General features: G+C 39.6%; 1 protein-coding gene across 2 annotated transcripts; it reads left to right on the top strand.

The window, feature by feature from the left end:
• Positions 1–13211: 13211 nt before the first annotated feature.
• On the top strand, positions 13212–20228 carry LOC117268315 (keratin, type I cytoskeletal 50 kDa-like). 2 transcript variants are annotated; one of them, XM_078161035.1, is made up of 8 exons: positions 13212–13710; positions 14234–14316; positions 16035–16191; positions 18022–18183; positions 18268–18393; positions 19564–19638; positions 19748–19896; positions 19993–20228. In XM_078161035.1, the coding sequence occupies exons 1-8, from the start codon at positions 13294–13296 to the stop codon at positions 20111–20113; spliced, it is 1290 nt and encodes a 429-aa protein (XP_078017161.1). In that variant the 5' UTR covers positions 13212–13293; the 3' UTR covers positions 20114–20228. The 2 variants fall into 2 exon arrangements, with proteins under 2 accessions (XP_078017161.1, XP_078017160.1); XM_078161034.1 differs by having other exon boundaries at positions 13215–13710; positions 19990–20228.
• The last annotated feature ends 3359 nt before the right edge of the window (positions 20229–23587 follow it).

Below are 23587 nucleotides of genomic sequence, written 5' to 3'. Positions count from 1 at the left end.
AGCACACTAAGCAAATGCTTGAATCTGTTGTCTTCAAACCTTAAAAGGCATGCATATCCAGTGCCATGAAAACCCTAATTGCCCTGGTCTGAGTTACCTTGTAACTTACTTCTCAATATTGGGAGGAGTTATCTGTTGTTATTGGGGTTTCTTTTATGTAGCACTGATATCAATGTTGGGCTGATGTCCTTGATATGCACTAGCATACTTGAAGTATTGCCCAACGCCTGTGGAAGTTTTGTGAAACATGACACGTTGTGTCTGTTGTCTTGACGACACTGGGTGACCAAAATGCTCCCACACTGCTGACTTGAATGTGTCTGGGGGGGGTCATCAATGCCGGAGTTATCAGCAGCCACTCTAAAAGCTCTGTCTCAGGACTTTGTGAAAGCTGACCAGGCCTCACGTGAGCAGCAGGATGGATATTGGTGGGGAAAAAAACATGACGAACCACGAACATGAAGACGGAACCGTGACACAAAGACCTTGGACATTTGTATCAAGGGCTTGACGTGAAGTCAAGCGGCAACTAGTGAGAATGAAGCCAGTGCTGAAGTGCCAAAAACTGCAGTTCATCAAATGGTCACTTGAGGTTGGCTCCAAAACAGAGTCAATCGCCTTAGACTCCCATGTTAAAATGCCCAACTTTACAGCAGACATGAACATGTTTACAGCCTTGTACAAAAACAGTTTAGGCTTCTTTATCTAATTGCAGCATTCATGACAACTGCACATGGGGGAAATTTTTTGTACCTCAAATATTTACATTTTAGGTTACCCATATTTAAGGGTGGGAGAGCTTGAGTGACAGGCTGACTGCAAGGTGTCACAGTACTCTGTGAGTCAGATCCACACTCATCAACAGCTCTACCCTCTCTTCTAAATATGGTAGCATCTGGCTCCCAAAAACCAAGATGGCAACCACCGAAATGCAGACATTTAGGCTTCAAAATGACAGTCCACAAACTCATGTGTGATGTTACAGTAACTACATCTGTTATTATGTACAGTCTATGTATATAGAGGCCTGTATATCAGTGGCTTGCAGTCTCTGACTTTACATGATGACTGTGTGAACACATCACAGCACATACAGTACAGGCCAAAAGTTTGGACACACCTTCTCATTCAATGCATTTTCTTTATTTTCATGACTATTTACATTGTAGATTCTCACTGAAGGCATCAAAACTATGAATGAACACATGTGGAGTTATGTACTTAACAAAAAAAGGTGAAATAACTGAAAACATGTTTTATATTCTAGTTTCTTCAAAATAGCCACCCTTTGCTCTGATTACTGCTTTGCACACTCTTGGCATTCTCTCCATGAGCTTCAAGAGGTAGTCACCTGAAATGGTTTTCCAACAGTCTTGAAGGAGTTCCCAGAGGTGTTTAGCACTTGTTGGCCCCTTTGCCCTCACTCTGCGGTCCAGCTCACCCCAAACCATCTCGATTGGGTTCAGGTCCGGTGACTGTGGAGGCCAGGTCATCTGCCGCAGCACTCCATCACTCTCCTTCTTGGTCAAATAGCCCTTACACAGCCTGGAGGTGTGTTTGGGGTCATTGTCCTGTTGAAAAATAAATGATCGTCCAACTAAACGCAAACCGGATGGGATGGCATGTCGCTGCAGGATGCTGTGGTAGCCATGCTGGTTCAGTGTGCCTTCAATTTTGAATAAATCCCCAACAGTGTCACCAGCAAAACACCCCCACACCATCACACCTCCTCCTCCATGCTTCACAGTGGGAACCAGGCATGTGGAATCCATCCATTCACCTTTTCTGCGTCTCACAAAGACACAGCGGTTGGAACCAAAGATCTCAAATTTGGACTCATCAGACCAAAGCACAGATTTCCACTGGTCTAATGTCCATTCCTTGTGTTTCTTGGCCCAAATAAATCTCTTCTGCTTGTTGCCTCTCCTTAGCAGTGGTTTCCTAGCAGCTATTTGACCATGAAGGCCTGATTGGCGCAGTCTCCTCTTAACAGTTGTTCTAGAGATGGGTCTGCTGCTAGAACTCTGTGTGGCATTCATCTGGTCTCTGATCTGAGCTGCTGTTAACTTGCCATTTCTGAGGCTGGTGACTCGGATGAACTTATCCTCAGAAGCAGAGGTGACTCTTGGTCTTCCTTTCCTGGGTCGGTCCTCATGTGTGCCAGTTTCGTTGTAGCGCTTGATGGTTTTTGCGACTCCACTTGGGGACACATTTAAAGTTTTTGCAATTTTCCGGACTGACTGACCTTCATTTCTTAAAGTAATGATGGCCACTGGTTTTTCTTTAGTTAGCTGATTGGTTCTTGCCATAATATGAATTTTAACAGTTGTCCAATAGGGCTGTCGGCTGTGTATTAACCTGACTTCTGCACAACACAACTGATGGTCCCAACCCCATTGATAAAGCAAGAAATTCCACTAATTAACCCTGATAAGGCACACCTGTGAAGTGGAAACCATTTCAGGTGACTACCTCTTGAAGCTCATGGAGAGAATGCCAAGAGTGTGCAAAGCAGTAATCAGAGCAAAGGGTGGCTATTTTGAAGAAACTAGAATATAAAACATGTTTTCAGTTATTTCACCTTTTTTTGTTAAGTACATAACTCCACATGTGTTCATTCATAGTTTTGATGCCTTCAGTGAGAATCTACAATGTAAATAGTCATGAAAATAAAGAAAAACGCATTGAATGAGAAGGTGTATCCAAACTTTTGGCCTGTACTGTACAACTGAAGTCTGAGGGCTCAGTCTGTAAGTGAACATTTGGATTCAGCCAAACACCCAAGGACCTGTGTATGTAAACACATATAGTGTGTATGTAAATGTAGCAATTTAGTCCTGGAACAATGGCACTACTGGACAAGATGAAACTGATATTGATCGTCACATCTGACTCTGGGTGAGATAGTGCTCAGGTAAAATTATCAGATTATTCTTTCAAGTCCTTCTGGATGTTAACAATGTCCTCTGTGATATAAATATACTTACCACCCTCTGTGTGGATATTTTGCTATGCCTCTCCCTTCATATCAAACCTAATTTCTAATTTCCCCTACACTTGTTTATATACTGTATGTGGTTTGTTCTCTTCTGTCATAAACTTTGACATTTAGGGATATTGAAGCTGAAGAGGATCCAACAGCCTGAGGCCGACAGACTAGCTTATAAAGCTTCGCGTCAGTTTTAGAAAGCAATCAATCACTTCAGTTATTACGATGCCAGTCTGTTCAGTAAAATATTTGCTATGAACTGTGAGCCCTGATGTCACACCACTGCATATTCATTGATTCATAGAAATGAAATAGATGTGGTATGCCATCAGTGGCGTAAGTTAGATACAGTGGGCTCCAGTGCTATTATGACGGGCCCTAAGGTACACTAGTTACTAGTTAAGTGCCTAAACTAGCTACTGTATTATATTATTAATGATCAAATAGATACTTTACATTGGATAACACCAACATACATATTACGCAGAAATGATCACCGCATATATATGACAAAAATACCAATGGAAATAAGGTATTATTCATTTAATTGTAAAATTTTTATAACTTATTTATATTTACTAACATATTTTGTTATAGATTGCTGCTGGCTATTTTACAAAAAAACAGAAGAGAAAAACATGATGAAGATGGGTTTGCCTTTTCAAAGGCACATATAGCAAATAGCAAGTTTTTCTTTGAAAACAGGCATATTTCTAAGGTAGCAATTCAAATTGCTCACAAGGGCTTGTTTTCTACCCAACAAATACTTGGAGGTCCCACTCTCTCTATGAGCCCCCTCACCCCATGGGCCCCTGTGCAACCGCCCCGCCTGCTCTGTCTATATTTACGCCCCTGTATGCCAAACTCCAGTTTCCATTGTCTTTTCCAGGGCTTTAAAGCAGCTTGGTCAGTGGTCGGCAGTGACTGATTCCGACACACAAGGCACCATTAGGTGTCTGGGCTCAACTAACTCCACTGTAAACCAATCAGCAGTAATGAGGTCATATAAAGATCTGGGGAAAAAAAAGATCAATTATCCATTGAACATAATTTTGAAACCATCGTGGCAAAAATGTCCTTTTGACACTGTGTACACAAAATATTAATTCAGGGGCAGGTATGTGCAGTTTGTTTCAGTTAATTCAAGTCATAATGTACAATGCATCATCTTGTTTGTGACAGTGTCACTTTTCAGATACTAGCTATTTAAGAATGCAGGACTCTCTGTACGACTGACACTTCTTAAGAACCTAATAAATGATTGTTTTGGCAAGTGATCTGAGCTGGAGTCAAGCTGGGTTAACTTTGCGTAACGCCTAGTTGGACCTGCAAGGGTAGATTATTGGCGTCAGATACCCTACTGAGTGATAGGTTGGCTCTCTGCAACACTGCTGTCATTGTCAAAGTCATCCATCACAGTAGCAGGAAACCATGAAGGGCAAGAGTCAGTCAGTCAGCTTCACATAGAAACAGGTTTGTTAACAAACATTTACGACTCAAACCAAGCACTGATGCGTATCACTCATTTTATTTACTTTTCTCATTGTTTGAAATGTGGCCTGTTTGAGGTGTTGATCAGGGTGTGACTGCCACTTTTGAGTGATGATAGATGGGACGCTATGAGCTGGCTGTGTGGTTGAACAAAGGTTGGAATGGGGAGAGGTGGCCATCAACACACTAATAATAGAGAGTTATGCACAGATGGCAAGGGTGAGGGTTTACGTGTTTAAATACTGATTATTGATGGAGGAAAAGTGATGGAATGCAGTTTGCAAACACGACTCATTGTATTCAGGGAGCAGGGGTCAGGTAGTTGCAGAAAATATGGATTCAGTCAAATTTAAGTCCCACCTAGGACTGACACAACAAACTCTTCTTACATAATCATGACATGCATGAAAGTAAAGCAGCTTTATGGCTGCTGGTAATGTAAGAAGTCATATTTTGAATTATCTGCTCACAAAACAACTGCCTTTAATAATCACCACAGATGTTTTCTTATTTATTTGCAGTGAGATCACCACAAAGATGTTCATATTGTATGTTTTTGCAAACCATGGTTACATTTGTATATTATTTTGTGGCAGATGTGTCGAAACGTTATATTCAACCACACCACTGTGGTGAAGGTGTGTTTAGGTTTGGGCGCGCACACGCTGCTGGGAAACATTACAATGTGTCGATAATAAACACCCAGGTTTGGTGCCACAAACACCAGTTGAACTGCTGCGAAGCAGTGCCAAAAAAAACAACCAGTGTTACTGGTTTTGATCAACAGTGGTTTGCAGCTTTGCAGGTTTCTTCCAAATGTGACACAGCATACACCATCCCCTCCACCTCCTGATGGCAGAAGTCAGCTTTATGTCTTTTCGTCACTTTAGAAACATTGATATGATGCTTATCATACTTTTGGAAATGTAACGTGTTCTGGGTTTGCAGACATGTACTATAATGCTAACATGTCCTTCTGGCGACTGGGCTGATCAGACATAGTTTTCTTATTTTGAAGGTTTTCCAAGACATTGTGGATGATGGTTTTACTTAATTTTCCACTACTAGAAAACTCAGAGCTGCAATAAGGAATAAATCTGTCCAGGTTGTTCAGGAGTAAATGTTAACAGCTGTTCCTAAGTTCAAACTTAGCCTCATGTTTACCTTTGTATTAACTATTTTCATCACTAAATTAAAACAGATTGCAGCTCACAAAGCTAACATTAGCACGCTAATATCTGAAGAGTAAAGAATGGTAATATGCAGTAAAGTCGACACATTTGAACTGAAACTTGATAAATGCTGTTTAATGATCATTTTAAATTACATGTCATTGAAATAACACCATAAACCTCAAACTGTGAAACATTACACTCAAAACCCTTGACTTAATAAGTAAATAACATCAGTTAGCTTAGCATAATCAAGCGTTTTCCTCCCAGTATAACTGTATGAATACTACTAACTATGTTACACACAGATTTCTACATGTATGCACACAGAAGTAAAACCAATACCTACATTTAATAAAGATTTACCTTTTGAGCCTTTACATCTGTACTTGTTGGAAGCCCTCCATTCAGGACCTAGGCCTTTTTGGTAGAAACATGTGTCTTGGGTGATCGGATCAAAAATGGACAGCTCTAAGTACAGGTGTAAATGCAGCAAATGCATTCTCAATGTGTCTTGAGATCCGATCACTCAGACCACATTCAGATGTGGTCTGGGACACATATGGCCACATTCTTTTAGCAGCGTGACACTAATGTGTCCTGGGCCACACTGAATAAGCGCCTACTCAGCTGACATCCTTACTTACGAACTCCCTGCCAATAGGTGCAGGGCCATCTCCAGAGCAGTTCTCCTCCAGGCAAATGGTCAGTTTACTGTTTGCCCTGTTAGCAGAAGCTGACACAGCTGCAGCTACTGAACAGTCCCAATAAACTCACACCAACACTGCAATGGTTTGACCTTGTTGTTGAACCTGTTAATAACCATTAGGTAATGGCTGTGTGATGCTAACAGTTTGCCTTGTCACTGTGTATGCATGGGTGGACTCTCACCAGTGTTGTATAGCACAACAAACCTCCCACCAGTTAAAAACCACACTGCATTTGGTCTTTGCAATTTGGAAATTATGTGTGTGTTTATTTGTAGAGTAGGCAAGAGAGGTCCAATCACAAGTGACCACTCGAGAGATGCCTTCTAATGCCAGGTGTCAACAGACAGACTTTGAGATGTCCACTTGTGATCAGACTGCCCAAGACACATGTTAATACCTGGTGGAAACACCTCCAGAGTCAGGAAGTGGGCTGGTAACATCACTGCAGACACTTCACACCCTGGAGACATCCAGTTCAAACTTCTCTCTGGTAGATGCTACAGAACACTGGATACCTAAAAACAAAACAAACAAACAAACAAACAAAATAGACACATGGACAGTTTCTTTCCACAGGCCATCACTGTGATTAACACTTAACACCAGCCCAGGGTGTCAGGACTGATCCCTGTGCAAAAAACCCTGTAACACCAAGCACCCACTTTACAAGTAAACCATACAATTCATTGTCTAAATACTCACTGCTCTTTAACTTGTTAATATCATCACTATCAATATATTAGCATCACTATGTACACTGTATATACAGTCACAGTGTCTATTTATACATACAGTACAGGCCAAAAGTTTGGACACACCTTCTCATTCAATGCGTTTTCTTTATTTTCATGACTATTTACATTGTAGATTCTCACTGAAGGCATCAAAACTATGAATGAACACATGTGGAGTTATGTACTTAACAAAAAAAGGTGAAATAACTGAAAACATGTTTTATATTCTAGTTTCTTCAAAATAGCCACCCTTTGCTCTGATTACTGCTTTGCACACTCTTGGCATTCTCTCCATGAGCTTCAAGAGGTAGTCACCTGAAATGGTTTCCACTTCACAGGTGTGCCTTATCAGGGTTAATTAGTGGAATTTCTTGCTTTATCAATGGGGTTGGGACCATCAGTTGTGTTGTGCAGAAGTCAGGTTAATACACAGCCGACAGCCCTATTGGACAACTGTTAAAGTTCATATTATGGCAAGAACCAATCAGCTAACTAAAGAAAAACGAGTGGCCATCATTACTTTAAGAAATGAAGGTCAGTCAGTCCGGAAAATTGCAAAAACTTTAAATGTGTCCCCAAGTGGAGTCGCAAAAACCATCAAGCGCTACAACGAAACTGGCACACATGAGGACCGACCCAGGAAAGGAAGACCAAGAGTCACCTCTGCTTCTGAGGATAAGTTCATCCGAGTCACCAGCCTCAGAAATGGCAAGTTAACAGCAGCTCAGATCAGAGACCAGATGAATGCCACACAGAGTTCTAGCAGCAGACCCATCTCTAGAACAACTGTTAAGAGGAGACTGCACGAATCAGGCCTTCATGGTCAAATAGCTGCTAGGAAACCACTGCTAAGGAGAGGCAACAAGCAGAAGAGATTTGTTTGGGCCAAGAAACACAAGGAATGGACATTAGACCAGTGGAAATCTGTGCTTTGGTCTGATGAGTTCAAATTTGAGATCTTTGGTTCCAACTGCCGTGTCTTTGTGAGATGCAGAAAAGTTGGGGATTTATTCAAAATTGAAGGCACACTGAACCAGCATGGCTACCACAGCATCCTGCAGCGACATGCCATCCCATCCGGTTTGCGTTTAGTTGGACGATCATTTATTTTTCAACAGGACAATGACCCCAAACACACCTCCAGGCTGTGTAAGGGCTATTTGACCAAGAAGGAGAGTGATGGAGTGCTGCGGCAGATGACCTGGCCTCCACAGTCACCGGACCTGAACCCAATCGAGATGGTTTGGGGTGAGCTGGACCGCAGAGTGAGGGCAAAGGGGCCAACAAGTGCTAAACACCTCTGGGAACTCCTTCAAGACTGTTGGAAAGCCATTTCAGGTGACTACCTCTTGAAGCTCATGGAGAGAATGCCAAGAGTGTGCAAAGCAGTAATCAGAGCAAAGGGTGGCTATTTTGAAGAAACTAGAATATAAAACATGTTTTCAGTTATTTCACCTTTTTTTGTTAAGTACATAACTCCACATGTGTTCATTCATAGTTTTGATGCCTTCAGTGAGAATCTACAATGTAAATAGTCATGAAAATAAAGAAAACGCATTGAATGAGAAGGTGTGTCCAAACTTTTGGCCTGTACTGTACATAGTAGTCAGATATTTATATTTATCTTTGTTCAGCTATGTTGTCCTTGTTTTAAGTGTCTATTTCTGTGTATGTACTTTGAGAACAACAAAAACTGGAGTCAAATCCCATATCTGTATAAAGGAAGCACAACAATATATAAGGGCTTTAAACAAAATATGAGACATTTGTTTAGTTTCAATGGTGCAATCTGACTCAGTAAATCACTAGTTTGAAACTAGTCTGAACTGAGGAAGGATGTTCAAACTTAGTCAAGGATTTATTCCAAAGAAAGTAGTATAGTCCCAAATTTATCTTGTAAATTCAGATTTATAAATAAATATCCTATTTTTCTTACTGTTTCCAGTGGTTTTACTTGTAAAGTTTTTATCCTTAAGACCTCTGGCCTGATTGTTGGTAAACAGATATTTTAAAAACATGCACAGTAACTAACAACATGAGTTGTATTGGTGTTTGACTTGTTATATTCTGTAAAACTCAATACTTTTACACTTTTTCAGTGTACTCTTCAGCAGTTTGCCTCTGGCAGCTTTGTTTAGTCTTTTATTGAATCAGGAAGTCTCTTTTGATATCTCTCTGACAAGAGGCAAAAAAATAATAAAAACATGAAAATAAATCCTGAAATCAAAACCTTTGATCTTTTAAGTCATTGAACTGCCATCTAACTCAACTAGGGATACTGGGGAAAAGTGACAAATGGATTTAAAGTGGCCTTTTCCTTTGAATACAAGTCAACATGGTATTTTAAATACAGTAGTGAAAGATAAAAGGAGAGTGTGTAGATGTTTTTAACCTCTGAATGATTATTTTCATTGTTTGTGTCAGGTGGTTTCTCAGTTTAACTGATTCATCTCGAAGAAATTAAGCAGAGTTTGATGAGAAGGGTAAGACCTTTAAAACTATTGATGCTGTTATTTCAGCACCTGTTCTGACTTGACTCCTGTTTGTGAAAACAGGTCTTAGTATAGCTGACACTCTCCCTTTTGATAACTGAAAACTATTGTTCACTTCTAAGGTTACATTTTCCCTGGCCATACCCTGTCACGCCCAGGACAGGCCTCCTGTTCACATACTTGGCTCCTTGCCTCACCTGCAGTCATCATGGTGTTTAAAAAGTATGAAAACAAGTAAGTATAGAATCAAAATTATTGCATTATCATGCAGCAAAATGAGGTCATGGCGGCGGATGAATGGCAAGATCGTATCGGGATCTTCTCAAGGTATATCTGTGCATTCAAACTGCCATCAATAAAATGACAGTTTGTGCAGAAATTCTTCAGTCGTGCAAACCAATTATTGCATCAGCTGTTCGGGTGTTGCAGGTGAAGACACTGGATGTTGAGGTCCTGAGCTGGTGTGATTACATGTGGTCTGTGATTGCAAGGCCGGTTGGATGTACTGCCAAATTCACAGCAATGTCTCATAGAAGTGAAATGAATATCCAGCTCACGGGCAACCATTCTGGTAGACATTCTGCAGCCAGTGTGCAAATGGCACATTTCCTCAAAACTTTCAACATCTGTGGCATTGTGTTGTGTGATCAGACTGCACATTTAAGAGTGACCTTTTCTTGTGACCATCCCAAGACACACCTGTGTAATAATCATGCTGTTTAATCAGCATTTTGATAAGCCTCACCTGTCAGGTGAATGGATGATGATGGAAAAGGAGAAATGCTCACTAACACTGATTTAAAAAAAAAATGTGACCAAAACTTGAGAGAAATTGTCTTCTGAGTGCATTAAAAAGTCTTACGCCTCCATTAGACTGTGAGATTTTAGCAAGTTTTTAAGTTCAGTGCAAGCTATATCCGGATGTAATAAATGGCATCAGGTTTGATGTATGCAGACTGTATGATGACAGTGCCTACTGAATCACAGGCTATGACTAACACTGCAATGGCTTCTCATACTGAATCCTTTTTTACGAGCTTTTTGGAGCTGGAGGACACATCATACAGGCAAAAGTTCTGCTGCCACAACTCAACAAGGTTTTCCTCTTTGCTGGAATCCCACACATTTCTTTTGGTGTGTTTTTCCTCCATGGCAAGCTGTTATCTGTCTGTTTGTTTGGGTTTAGCACCAGTGTGTCAGCATGCTGCATTTCTATTGGTTGGTTAGTAGACATGGATCATAAAAGCAGTCTCATGGTGAGATCGTCCCAAATTTTTGACACTGTCAGAATTTTTTCCTAGACTGTCTTTGACCACAAGACCATGACAACAACCATCCTTGAATCTCTCTCACTGCGCGATGTATGACCTAGGGCTTGGTATTGCCACTGATTTCCTGAATCAATTCGATTTCGATTAACAAGGTACTGATTCCATTCAATATCGATTTGATTGAGGATTTCAGTTACAGTACCGATTTTTGCTAGTACGTGAAAGAGACTCTCAGTGAACTAAAACTGTAAATTTTACAGGAATTATTCTTAAAAAAGAATGAATTCAGAATAGGACTGAAACTGAATATTCTGACTAAATGTTGTTTCTAGAGCAGCAACAGTAATATTAAAACAGCAAAGTCATAATATAGACTTAATATCTCACTTTCAACATATCTATAATGTCAATACAAATAAATTGTATTCCTGAAAGTTTAGAATGAACAAAAACACAGACAGCAGTCAGTATCAGTCCTCCTGTCTTCTCTGCACCTCCTCATGCTGCTGAGAAGATTCCACTGCCTGCAGGTAACATCACCCAAGGTAAGTGTTAAGATAAGTGGTAAGCTAAACAGTAGTTGTTGTCTCAGCTTGTTAAATTGATTTTATCTTGAAAGCGCACATCTGCTACATCTTTACTCCGTGTTTTTGTGTCTGTGTCTGTGCGTAAAAGTGGCGCAGCAGCCCCTATACACAGACAGCAGGAGGAGAGGCTGTGGCAGCATATTAAATTCCACCAAAACATAAAGCATGAGCCAACAGTTACAGATAAAAGAGCCTATAACATTGGAGCTTCTCAAGACTATGGTCGTTAATAGATTAGCATATATTAAAATTTTGATCTCGGATTTCAAGAATCGATATCAGGTAATTTAAATGAAGATTGATTTGACTCAGATGAATCAAATATTTTAACAAAGCCCTAGTGTAGGACCATCAATTTAGACCCAAAATCATCGCCACGTTTCCTTCATGTTGGTAATCTTTCATCTCAAAATCACACAGTCTTTAGATGCTACCTTAAACCTTAGGAAATTAGAGCAATAACAAAAGTGTTGCTTTTAAATTTTTGTGTAATTATGTACATCACAGTTAGGTTGCAAAATTACTTTACAAAGCACAGGAAGCAAACACAGTGATGCAAAATTTTCTAAATAAAAATACAAGTTAGGTCAATATTTATGTTAAAATTTCATAAATACCCCAAGTGATCTTGGAGTATATTAGGTAAGGTTAAATTATGTTATAAAAAATAATTTGTTAACAATTCTGAATAACCAGATTTATAATATTGCCAATAATGCCAATATATTCAGACATTTGAATGCAGACTGACTGAATATAACTCTTCCAGCTTAGTATTTCATCACTCAGGACTCCAAGGAAACTTGTGGATGAATGTTGGGTAACTGGATTATTTCCAGTGAAGACAAGAGTTAGATTTACAGTATTTATTTGTTTTTAATGTTAACAACAACAACAACAACAAACACACATTTTGCAGTAAACTCCTGCAAACCTGATGGGGAAAAATTGTTATGTAACAATATGACTTACTCAACAAAGTTCATTATGCCTCAAATTGGTATCCTGTAAACCAACCAGTTCTAATTTTGTCAATAATTAGAAATGTTTCAGAAAACCCATTGGTAAGAAACATTTTTATGCCCAGATTTGATTTTTTTGCGTATGAACAAATGTTGAACTTTTTTGGCCAAAAATATTTAACGTTTAGAATCAAGTTTATTACAACTGCAGAGGATCTGATCTGACCTTTTCCCAATATTTTCTGCAGGTCTTTATGCTCTCTCATGCCATCCCAGTCGGTTTCAATCAACTGAATATACTTGCTTTGTGTGATAGAGGCAATAAACCAGACTTCTTTCATTGTAATTGCAGAGGATTGATTTCACAAGCTACTATTAACTCACACGTCTACTTGGTGCCATTTAGACTCCCTCTCAGGGTATAATTATTTCGCCCACACTCATTTCACAAATGAACTGACATTTTGAAAAGCTTTCACTGAAGCTTTACTATAGTATACTTCTGAAATTGAACTTTTGAATGACTGAACTTTGGCTTTTGCTGCCTGTTTGGACAGCTTCGTTCACACATGTTCCTCCTCAGAAATTATAATCCTAAGGTCATGAAAGCAGATTTCAGGAAACCTTAAACCCTGGCATTGAAAAACCAACCTCATAAATGTCACGCAAGTAAGCATGTTTAAAGGTTACATTTTTCCCTGGCCATACCCTGACACACCCAGAACAGGCCTCCTGGGCACATACCTGTCTCCTCACCTCACCTGCAGTCATCATGGTGTTTGCTGAGTGATCGTTAGCTGCAAGAGTATTAAATAGGAGGGGAGAGTCCTGCAGCTCCTCACTCTCATCTCTTTGTCGTCTCAGAGCAGAAAGGCAGCATCCACCATGACCTCCTTCAACAGTCAGAGTTTCTCGGTACGGAGCTCCAGCGGCTCCCTGAGCAACTTCGGTGGTGGACTGGTATCAGTCAGGAAGGCTGGCAGTGTGTATGGAGGAGCAGGAAATGCAGGGGTCCGCATCTCCTCTTCTTCCATGGGTGGACGTGGCAGCATGGGGGGAGGCTACTCCTCCTCAAGCAGCTACAGCGTGTCCGGCATGGATGACAGCATCATCGGCAACGAGAAGTTCACCATGCAGAACCTCAACGACCGCCTGGCTTCCTACTTGGCCAAGGTGAAGGCGCTGGAGAAGGCCAACGCCGAGCTGGAGCTGAAGATCAGGCAGTATGTGGAAAGCAAGGTCGGTCCCAGCACCAGGGACTACAGTGCCTTCTTCGCCACCATTGCTGACATCACTGCCAAGGTAACCAACCACTCCTCATCCTAATAGGTGCAAGGATGTGATGCCTGATGCAGAGCAATAAAGTTTTACCTGAATTAATGAGCTATAGTCCATATTGGGGAGGGGGAGTAGTACTGTAAGAAACAACTATAGTACTAACAACTAGTACTTCATTAAAATCTAAAAAACTGAAAGCAGATATTGACATAAAGCCTTGTGTTTATAGAATCCTTCTATGATTTTAATGTGGTAGCCTACTGCCCTCTTTTAAGAATCTCTTAAGACGAAGACCTTCTATCAGCAGCCATGCTGATGAATATTATAGAATATTTTGGAGACACATACTATCTGCCATCCTCAATAGACATGAATGTGAGTGTTTTACTCACATGTGATGATGCAGGTCAGCCAATAGCAACCCACTCCAGCACAACCAGTTGTGCATAGACCTTTGTATTGGACATCTGTACCCTTTGATCATGACCACCCCCCAAACCTAGTGATGCAGCAGTGGTGTGATTAAGGCTCTATCTGTGTCTCTCAGATTCAGAGCGCCATCAGAGTGAATGGTGGGCTCCATCTCAGCATTGACAATGCCCGCCTGGCTGCAGACGACTTCAGACTCAAGTGAGTCCAAGACACACACACACACACACACACACACACAGAGTGAACACACACATTACTACGACTGAAGTGGTAATACCAGAAACAATAGTGATCGTAGTAAAAGCATTAGTCGTACCAGTAGGGGAGCCTCTCACTAGTGCAACTAACTAGTAGACATTTTAGACCTCACTATTGTGACTACTAAGGTGAAAAATGATGAGTCTTACTGTTTTGCCCATTTTGTAGCTATTCTGCTTCTCTTTGCAGTTTCTTTGCATCTTTTTGTGGTCTCTTTTTGAGTCACTTCCTGGTCAGTATGTGTTGATAGAAATGTAATTTTGCAGGTGAAAGCCAGAGGGCCACTGACACTTTGGCTGCCAGTAATCCTTCTATGGCTGTAAAGAACTTCTTTAACATTTTCATGTTTTTTTCATTGGAGACAATGTACAACAAATTGTTCAAAAACTTGACTGATGTATAATAAGTCAAGCTTTTAAATCTCACAACATATACTGCAACAAACACACACAAAACTAAGTGTAAAATTAAATGATAAAAAATATTTGACTCAGTAGCAGTATCTTCAGTAGCAGCAGCAGTAACAGTAGCAGTTGTAGTAGCTACCGCAGTAGCTACAACTAAAGTTAATGACCTACATCAGTTTAGAGCAGACCTGGTCAGACTATATGCTTAGTGAATTTAAATGAATGATATGTTTTTACACACCTGTACATGAGTTACTGAAACCAGAACAGCATGGCAACACACATTAAGATAGATAACTCTGACATCACTGTACACTGATATTCAGTCACAGGTGTGACTTGATTGACAGGTGAGATACTAACATTTTATCATGCAGCAGCAGCAGCAGCACCTCAGGGCTTCACCTCAGCTCATGAATTTGTTTTAACACTCTGAATGATATGAAAGAGTGGATCTGTTATGATGTTTGGAGTCTGGCAGATCCATTCATGCAGAAAACATCTGTCTTTTATTAAAGCTTACATGTCCTGGTAAGGGCGACACGGTGGTGTGGTGGTGAGCACTGTCACCACACAGGGTTCCTGGTTCGATCCCAGGAGGGAGCCTTCTGTGCGCAGTTTGCATGTTCTCCGGGTACTCCAGCTTCCTCCCGCAGTCCAAAGACATGCCGGTTAATTGGTGACTCTAAATTGTCTGTAGGTGTGAATGTGAGCATCTGTCTCTATGTGTCAGCCCTGTAATAGTCTGGTGACCTGTCCAGGGTGTACCCCACCTTTCACCCAGTGTCAGCTGGGATAGACTCCAGCCCCCCCGCGACCCTCAAGAGGATAAGCTGTTCCAAAAATGGATGGATGGATGTCCTGATAATCTGTGTTTAAAAGCTATATATTTCTTACTGCTTCACCTGCTGCAGCATCAGCATCCACTAAAAATAATGAAAGCACAAAGCAACTTCTGACAAGTAGTGAGTGGGAAGTGGCTGATGAGGAGAGTTTGAACAGGTGAGCTAGTGGGTGGGAAGGACAGGTAACTGGGACATGTGGGAAAGTCTGAGGGCATCTGGTGCACAGATACAGAATGATAGTGAAGGGGTTTGAGGAGTTGAGAATGTGGCTGGAGGGAGGGGACAGGAACAGTAATACTATATAAGCAATAACTGTGAGTTAAGGTTAGTAGTAGTAGTAGTTAATTACATATCAAGTTGTATTAAGTATAAATACACCCTCCTCTCCCTTGTTCTTCTCCTGCAGGTATGATAATGAGCTGGCAATGCGTTTGTCTGTGGAGGGCGACACTGCTGGCTTGAAGAGAGTCCTGGATGAACTGACCATGGCGAAGAGCGACCTGGAGATGCAGATTGAGGGTCTGAGGGAGGAGCTGATCTTCCTCAAGAAGAACCACGAGGAGGTCAGAGAGCACTAAAACAAAACCACAACCACATCCTGTCACATCTGGTTCCTTTATTACTACATAATTCATAATAAATGATGAATTAGTGTAACAGTAGCAACCTGAACTTAATCTTTATATGGTCATTTTCATATTTGACTTTGATTGATCAAATTACAACGCATAATTATACCTAATCATTATAATAATAAAGTATATAAAAAGTATATAATTAATAAAGAAAAAAAACTTACTAATAAATTAGCCTAAGAATAATTAATTAAAGCAGGTTTCTTCAAGGACCTTTTAGAAAAATCTGTAAAATCAAACGTTATGAAAAATACCATTTCAGTGTTATTTTCATCACTTGGTACAAAAAGAAAATATTGGTACATCATCGGTATCAGACAATATTGGCTTTAAAATTAACTATATTCATTCAATGAATGAATATTACATACATTAAAAAATATTGTATCTCATGTCTCCATCTGCTGGTGGGACTTCATGATAAGAGTATGCATGCATAATATGATGTTAATTCCATTTGATGATCACTAAAATTAGGTAGGGAAAAAAATTGACATATCTATATCAGTATTGGTTATCAGTCAAATGAGGTGTTACATATCGGCGGATCGGATATCAGCAAAAAATCCAATTTTGTGCATTCCTATTTAAAACTCTACCTATACCTATCTTTTTTTAGGTTTCCTGCCAAGGAAAACATCTGGGTTATATTCAGTCCAATTAATAATAATTGTGTTAATCTCTGGAGCACACTGAAATTTATTTGTCAATGCAGTTTTTTGTTATTATACATTCTGACACTTTAAATCTGGCTTTGATTTTTTTTTTAAAAATAGCTTACAGAATTTCTGTGCACATCAGTGGAAACGTAAATTTAATCTTGGTTAATTTAATGGCCCTAGTATGGCTTCTATTGGCAGAATTATATTATATTCATGACTGTGTTTTCATTAGTGTAAAATCACCTGAAATTATGAATTGTTTCTTTACACTGTAATGAGGTGTTTTTATCTACATACAGACAGATCCTCCTCCACAGAGTCTGCCATGACATTTCTACACTAGCCCAGAAAGCAAAAGCAAACACTGGCTCTAGATAGGACCATTTGCATTTTTGCACATTTGGCACATGGGAAGTTTCAGTTTGTTGCAATCTGCAACCTCACCACTTGATGCCACCAAATCCTTCACATTTAACCATCAACATTGGTACAGCCACACACCCTGAGTAATAACAGGGTTAACAACAGCCCCTAGAGGTGGCCGTGCTTATGACACCCCAAAACACTGCTGCTCTCTCAACAGTGCAAAAAGAGACTCAGTTAGAGCTGCAAGCATCTATTATTATTTTATACAATTAATCAGTTATTTTTAAATCTCATGATTTGTCTAACAAACAGTCCAAAAGCCCCAAATATTCAAATTAAAATGATTTAAAGCAGCAAACTGTCACATTAGAAAAGTTTGAACCAGAGAATGAATTTGGCTTTAAAAGATTGTTTATTAAAGTTATTGCAGAGTAGTTTTCCGATAATCAAATAACCAATCAAGTAACAATTAATCAGTGAACTGACATGTATTTAATTCATTTATTAACAGTTTGTTTGGATTATTTGTTTAAGTTCACTTTGCACTCCAAGACAGGAAGAAATCCCAATGTTGCATTACACTGAAAGAACAGAAAAATCCATTAGAAACTGAGTTTAAGAAACAGAGGACCAGCAACTCTTTCTGAGGACTCAGTTCATGCGAACATTAATAAAACAAGAATGAAGTAAACTCACACACACAACTCTTGTATCTGTTGTTTCTCTGCAGGAGATGCTGGCAATAAGAAGTCAGATGAGTGGTCAGATCGACGTGACAGTGGACGCCACTCCAGGACCAGACCTAAGCAAGATGATGGCCGAGATCAGAGAGTACTATGAGAGCATCACTGCCAAGAACCAGAAAGAGCTTGAGCTCTGGTTCCAGACCAAGGTAACACCATGACATCACTTCCTGTGGATGCAAAGAGTACCTGTATGGTAAATTCATGTACAGATTTTTTGTGTGCTTGTGTAGACGGAGACTCTGAACAAAGAGGTGGTCATTCAGAAGGAAACCCTGCAGACGTCCAAGTCAGAAGTCACAGAGATCAGACGGACGCTGCAGTCGCTGGAGATCGAGCTGCAGGCCCAGTTGGGCATGGTGAGTGTCACAGTGATGAAACGCGTACTCAGTACTCTAACTTCAGTAGAAATGTTTCTAAGTGTCTAAGTGTAAATATACTCTAATCCTGCATTCAAAAACGTAAAAGTAAAATAACTCCTTATGTAGAATGGCTCATTTCAGAATAGTATATGATATTGTTGGATTATAGTTATTAATGTGTTGAGGTGTTTATCACCTTAATGTTGCAGCTGCTAAAGGTGGAGCTCATTTCAGTGACTTTATACTGCTGGCTAGCTTGTCAGTCATCAAGGCAGGCACGTGCACAGATAGACCCCAGGTGGCGCTCAAGCACCTACATTTTTGCCCTCTGACTAGAGGCATTTGCGAGACATTTCTTTTCTGTTTCTTTTTCTAATTTAATATTTTGGTTTTTAAATTTGGCCCATGGCATCAATTCTTAGTTAAAAAAAAAGGCCCACAACAGCATTTGAGTTTTCATCCAGACAGCAGCAGAGCAGCATCCACGTCTCCCTGTGACCTGTCTTCATGGACAGCCAGGTAGATAGTGTTTGCCCAAAGCCTCGATATTGTATGTTACTTTTTAAACTACCGTAATGTGTCAGCGTTTTCAAAACTCTCAAATTTAAGGGATTAACACTGAAAAACATGCTTTTCTTTTTAGTACTTGATAAACAAAGTTGAGGATTTAAAGAAATAATGCATACGTCAGGACAGAATATTAAAATTTTATATTAATAACAGGTAACAAGACCAGTACATATGCAACAAAATTGACATCACTCCTTACAGATCCAGCTGGGCACAGATTTATGATAACATTTAAGTGTGTAATTTAAAATTAATTTTAATTTTTGTAAATAGTTAAACTATTTATAACATTTACTTAAATATTAAAATAATAATAAAGAAAACTATATCTAAATTTGAATACACAGAAATTACATTTATTAGTATTATTGTGTGGACGGACACTGACATTTTAGTAACTCAGCGGAAACAAGTTCTGTAGCAGAGAAAAGTCTCTTTTTTAGCATCAGTATAAACCATGTCAAATCATATCCCCCGCTCACAGACGGCTGCTCAGTGCTGCCACTGTGGAAACAAAAATAAATCTATAAAAATGATTTTTGGTGTAGATGGAAAATTAAGTGTTGAACATTCGTAACATTAACTTTGTTTCTGCAGAAAGCGTCACTGGAGGGAACTCTGGCTGAGACACAAAACCGTTATGCCATGCAGCTCTCTGGATACCAGATGCAGGTGAGACAGAAAAAGTTCCGCCTGTTTCAACTATTTTACTTTATATTTCTACAGTTTGATTCAGACTTTAAATGGTATTATTTTTCTTCCTCTTCTTCTTGACTTTCAGGTGAGCGCTCTGGAGGAGCAGCTGGTGCAGCTGAGGGCAGACCTGGAGAGACAAGCACAAGAGTACCAGATGCTGCTGGACATCAAGACCAGACTGGAGATGGAGATCGCCGAATACAGGAGGCTGCTGGATGGACAGGGCAGCAGCAGGTGAGACTGAGATAATTCAAAAATATTAATACTGTACAATAAAACTAACCAAAGACATTCAGTTTACAGTGATCTGTTTTCTGATTGGTTCAGCAGTGTCAGCTCCTCTTCAACGACCTCGACCACCAGGACCAGGCGCATAGTGGAAGTGGTGGAGGAGGTTGTTGATGGAAGGGTAGTCTCTAGCTCCTCCACCACCTCCTCCGTGAGCACCTGAGCTTCCGACGCAGGTGACAGCCAATCACCATCATCACCATCATCATAGTCTCATCACCATTGTTCACTGATGTTGAGAATCTGATGTCAAATAATAAAATAAGAGCTCAAATAAACTCTGTGCTTATGTCCGTCCTGTTGCTATGGTTACTTGCAGTTTAATACATCCTGAGCTGTGATGTAAAATAACAACAGAAATTATTTTCTATGATCATGGTGTGACTTAAGTCACATTAGATTAGATTAGATTAGATTCTACTTTCTACTGTCACTGCATCCATACAACAAAAAACAGTTTAGCATCTAAGTAGATGGTGCAAACAGTAGCATGTAGTACAGATATAAGAAGATGCATGTGAAATCAACAAGACAATAAAAATAAAATAAACATAGATACAAATTACAAAGGAAAAAAAAAAAGAAAACTGTAAAATAAGTACGGAAGCTGAGAGCAGCCATGTTGGAAATAACTTAAAATCAAATTTCAGTTACTTTGATGTACAAAATGAATCAAGTTATCTTAAGAAAACAATTATTAATGTTAATTTTGTGACAATACCATAGTGGTAACACTTTATTTTGACAGTCTATCTATTGAAATTCTAGTTATCTGTAGCTATTTAGTAGCATGTCAACAGTATATTATATACTACACTGTTTCAGCAGACAAGTAATATACATTCAAGTAACTGCCACTAGACTATAAGGTGCATTTGAAGTGTTGATCTACAGATTTTACGAGAAGTGTCTGTTGACTGTCAATATTTTTTTCAACTTGTTGGCAACTAATATTCAACTAACTATCTGTAGATTGTGTCAGCATCTTCTAAGATGATTATTAATAATTCAAAATTAGTCTGTCAGTTGAAAGTCAACAGGGTCATGCCAACACATGATCAAGAGCATACTCACAAGGTATCCCAAACTCATCAAAAGAATAATTAACTGACTATCTGTTGATGGTCAACTCATCTATGATCTAATCTAGTAATCTCTAGTTAATGATCAACAGATTATACACGGGTGTACATAGTATACTGTTAGAGACTCTGCATGTAATACTGACATGGAACTGCTGTGTATATCCCTAAGACCTTTCTACCTACCCAGGGGGTTTGGCAACATCATCATCTGTGCAGTGTATGTTCCGCCAAGTGGAAATGCTGCTAGAGCCGCGGCTCGGATAGCCAGCAGTTGCAACTTACACCTAGTATCCCAAGTTTTATTCTTGGCAATTTTAATCAGTGCATATTAGAGCTGTCCCTCCTTGGTTTTGAGCAGTTTGTTACATGTGACACAAGAGGGAAACTGTATTTTGGACAAATGCTATGGTAATAGAGATACGTACACTGTGAAAGCAAAGTCACCTTTGTCAAACTCCAATCTCAATACAGTCCACCTAGTCCCAACATACAAAACTGTGTTTTAGACAGCAATCCACAAACAAAGACAGGGACTGTATGGTTGAGAGAAAGCATGGAGATACTCAGAGGATGTTACAATTTTCTAGATTGCCTTTCTTCTGGATTTTGGCAGTCAGACCTTTGGCCCAGTCCTCAGGAATGACTTTTTTTATCCCAGATATTCCTGAACAGGTCAGTGAGGATCTTGACTGAGGTGTTGATGTCAGCCTTCAGCATCTCAGCATGAATGGAGTCAGCGTTGGCAGGTTTCCCATTCTTTGTTGCTTTAATGGCACTTCTTACTTCTGTTTCAGTTGGGGGGCTGGTGTTACTGTTGAGTATGTTATTTGCAGGTGTGGGGGTAGCAGGATGTAGTGGTTCAGGGCAGTTGAGGACTTCACAGAGGTGTTGCACCCATCTTGCTGCCTGTTCACGCTCTGTTAAGAGGTTGTTCCCATCTTTGTCCTTTACAGGAGCAGATTGGCCGGTCTTCTTGCCACACAGTTGTTTAGTGATTTTATAGACAACACCCATTTCACCTCTTGCAGCTGCCCATTCTGCTTTGCAAGCTAGTATCTCAACAAAGGCCCTTTTATCATTCCTTGCGCTCTTCTTGACCTCCTTGTCCTTGTTCTTATAGGCCTGTTCCTGGAGTCTCAGTGATTTGGTGTTTAGCATCTTGGCTTTTAGTTGTTTCCTTTGTTCAATTTTCTGCCACGTGCCAGTTGTCAGCCACTCCTTGTTGTTTTTTTGTCTGAAGCCCAGGACTTTAGTAGCTGTCTCAACATAAGTGTTCTTGATGGCTTCCCATTTAGTGTAGATATCCGGGTCCTCATCAGTTGGATCAGCCAGATCAGATATGCATACAAGCCTGTATTGATGTATTATTTTCCTTTGTTTATTTTTCAACCTCTTAACTGAACCACTTATTTATTTATTTTTAAACCCTCTCAGTATTTTGGCAGCAATAGCAGCTCTGCAAGCTGATTCATCTCCCAAATCAGGAGATATTTACTTTCCTCCCCTCTAGGCCTCATGCCTCATTTCAAATGCACAGATTAGAAACTGAAACTCTTCCCCTCCTTTTCTGAACTCCTCGGAAATTGTCAGGACATTTTAAGATAGATTACATGATGGGAATTTGATTTTGTTAGTATTCTCATGGAAAACAAAGATACTCAATATTTCACAAGAGCTTGCTTAGCAATACAGAGAATGAAAGTTTCACAATGCAGATAAAGCAGGTAGACAGGATCTGTTCAGTGATTTATTAAAAGTACCAGGCTTACTGGTGGGTGCAGATAGGCAGACAGTCAGATACAAGTCCAGGGACAAACTTGTTTGTGTTGGGCTAACATGTAAAACAGTGAAACAAAGTTTCAAAGGGTTTCCTCCCCATGTTTATGTGTACAGAAAGCAAAAATTGAAGTTAAATTAATAATCATCTTACACCTTATTTGACTTAATAACCTGCTTTTTAGAATTATTTAAAAGCTTGCAAAGCAGTCAACAGTTTTTCAACACAGAACTAAATTAGAAGCATCAGACTCCCATCCAAAGAGAGAACACTACATTCACACTACATAGGCTATTCAATTAAAACACCCTGTGTTTACACTAAATTAGTATTTAACAAATTATTTTTATTTCAGGGCTGGTTGTCAAATATTATATGCCTTATCAGAGGTATCCTGTATGTTCTAAAAATAACTGTGGTCAAGCCACTGTTTCTACTTTCCAAATCTGTCCCCACTGTCCAACATGTCCCCCTGTCCATACTCCCTTTTGATAATAGCTCCCATTTTATATTTACAAAAATGTCCTAATCAATATAAACTTGTTTTCCACTTCCCAGATATCTATTCTCTTTCCAAAAATGTCCCCACTTTGCAAAAAAATGTTCCCACCTTCAAAAAATCAAAATCAAAAATGTTTTATTGCAAGTAAAAAAGGATTGATTAAAAAAATGCAAATCCTAAAGTTTTGTTTGCAAATCCTAAAGTTTTGTTTGCAAGTGATTTTTTTTCGTTTGCAAGTCAAAAAGTTTTGCAACTAAAAAGTTGAACCTGGAG

Source organism: Epinephelus lanceolatus, chromosome 18 (assembly GCF_041903045.1).
Source record: "Epinephelus lanceolatus isolate andai-2023 chromosome 18, ASM4190304v1, whole genome shotgun sequence".
Taxonomy (NCBI): Eukaryota; Metazoa; Chordata; class Actinopteri; order Perciformes; family Serranidae; genus Epinephelus; species Epinephelus lanceolatus.
The sequence above is the reverse complement of the archived record's forward strand: the minus strand, read 5'-3'. Positions and strand labels throughout refer to the sequence as shown.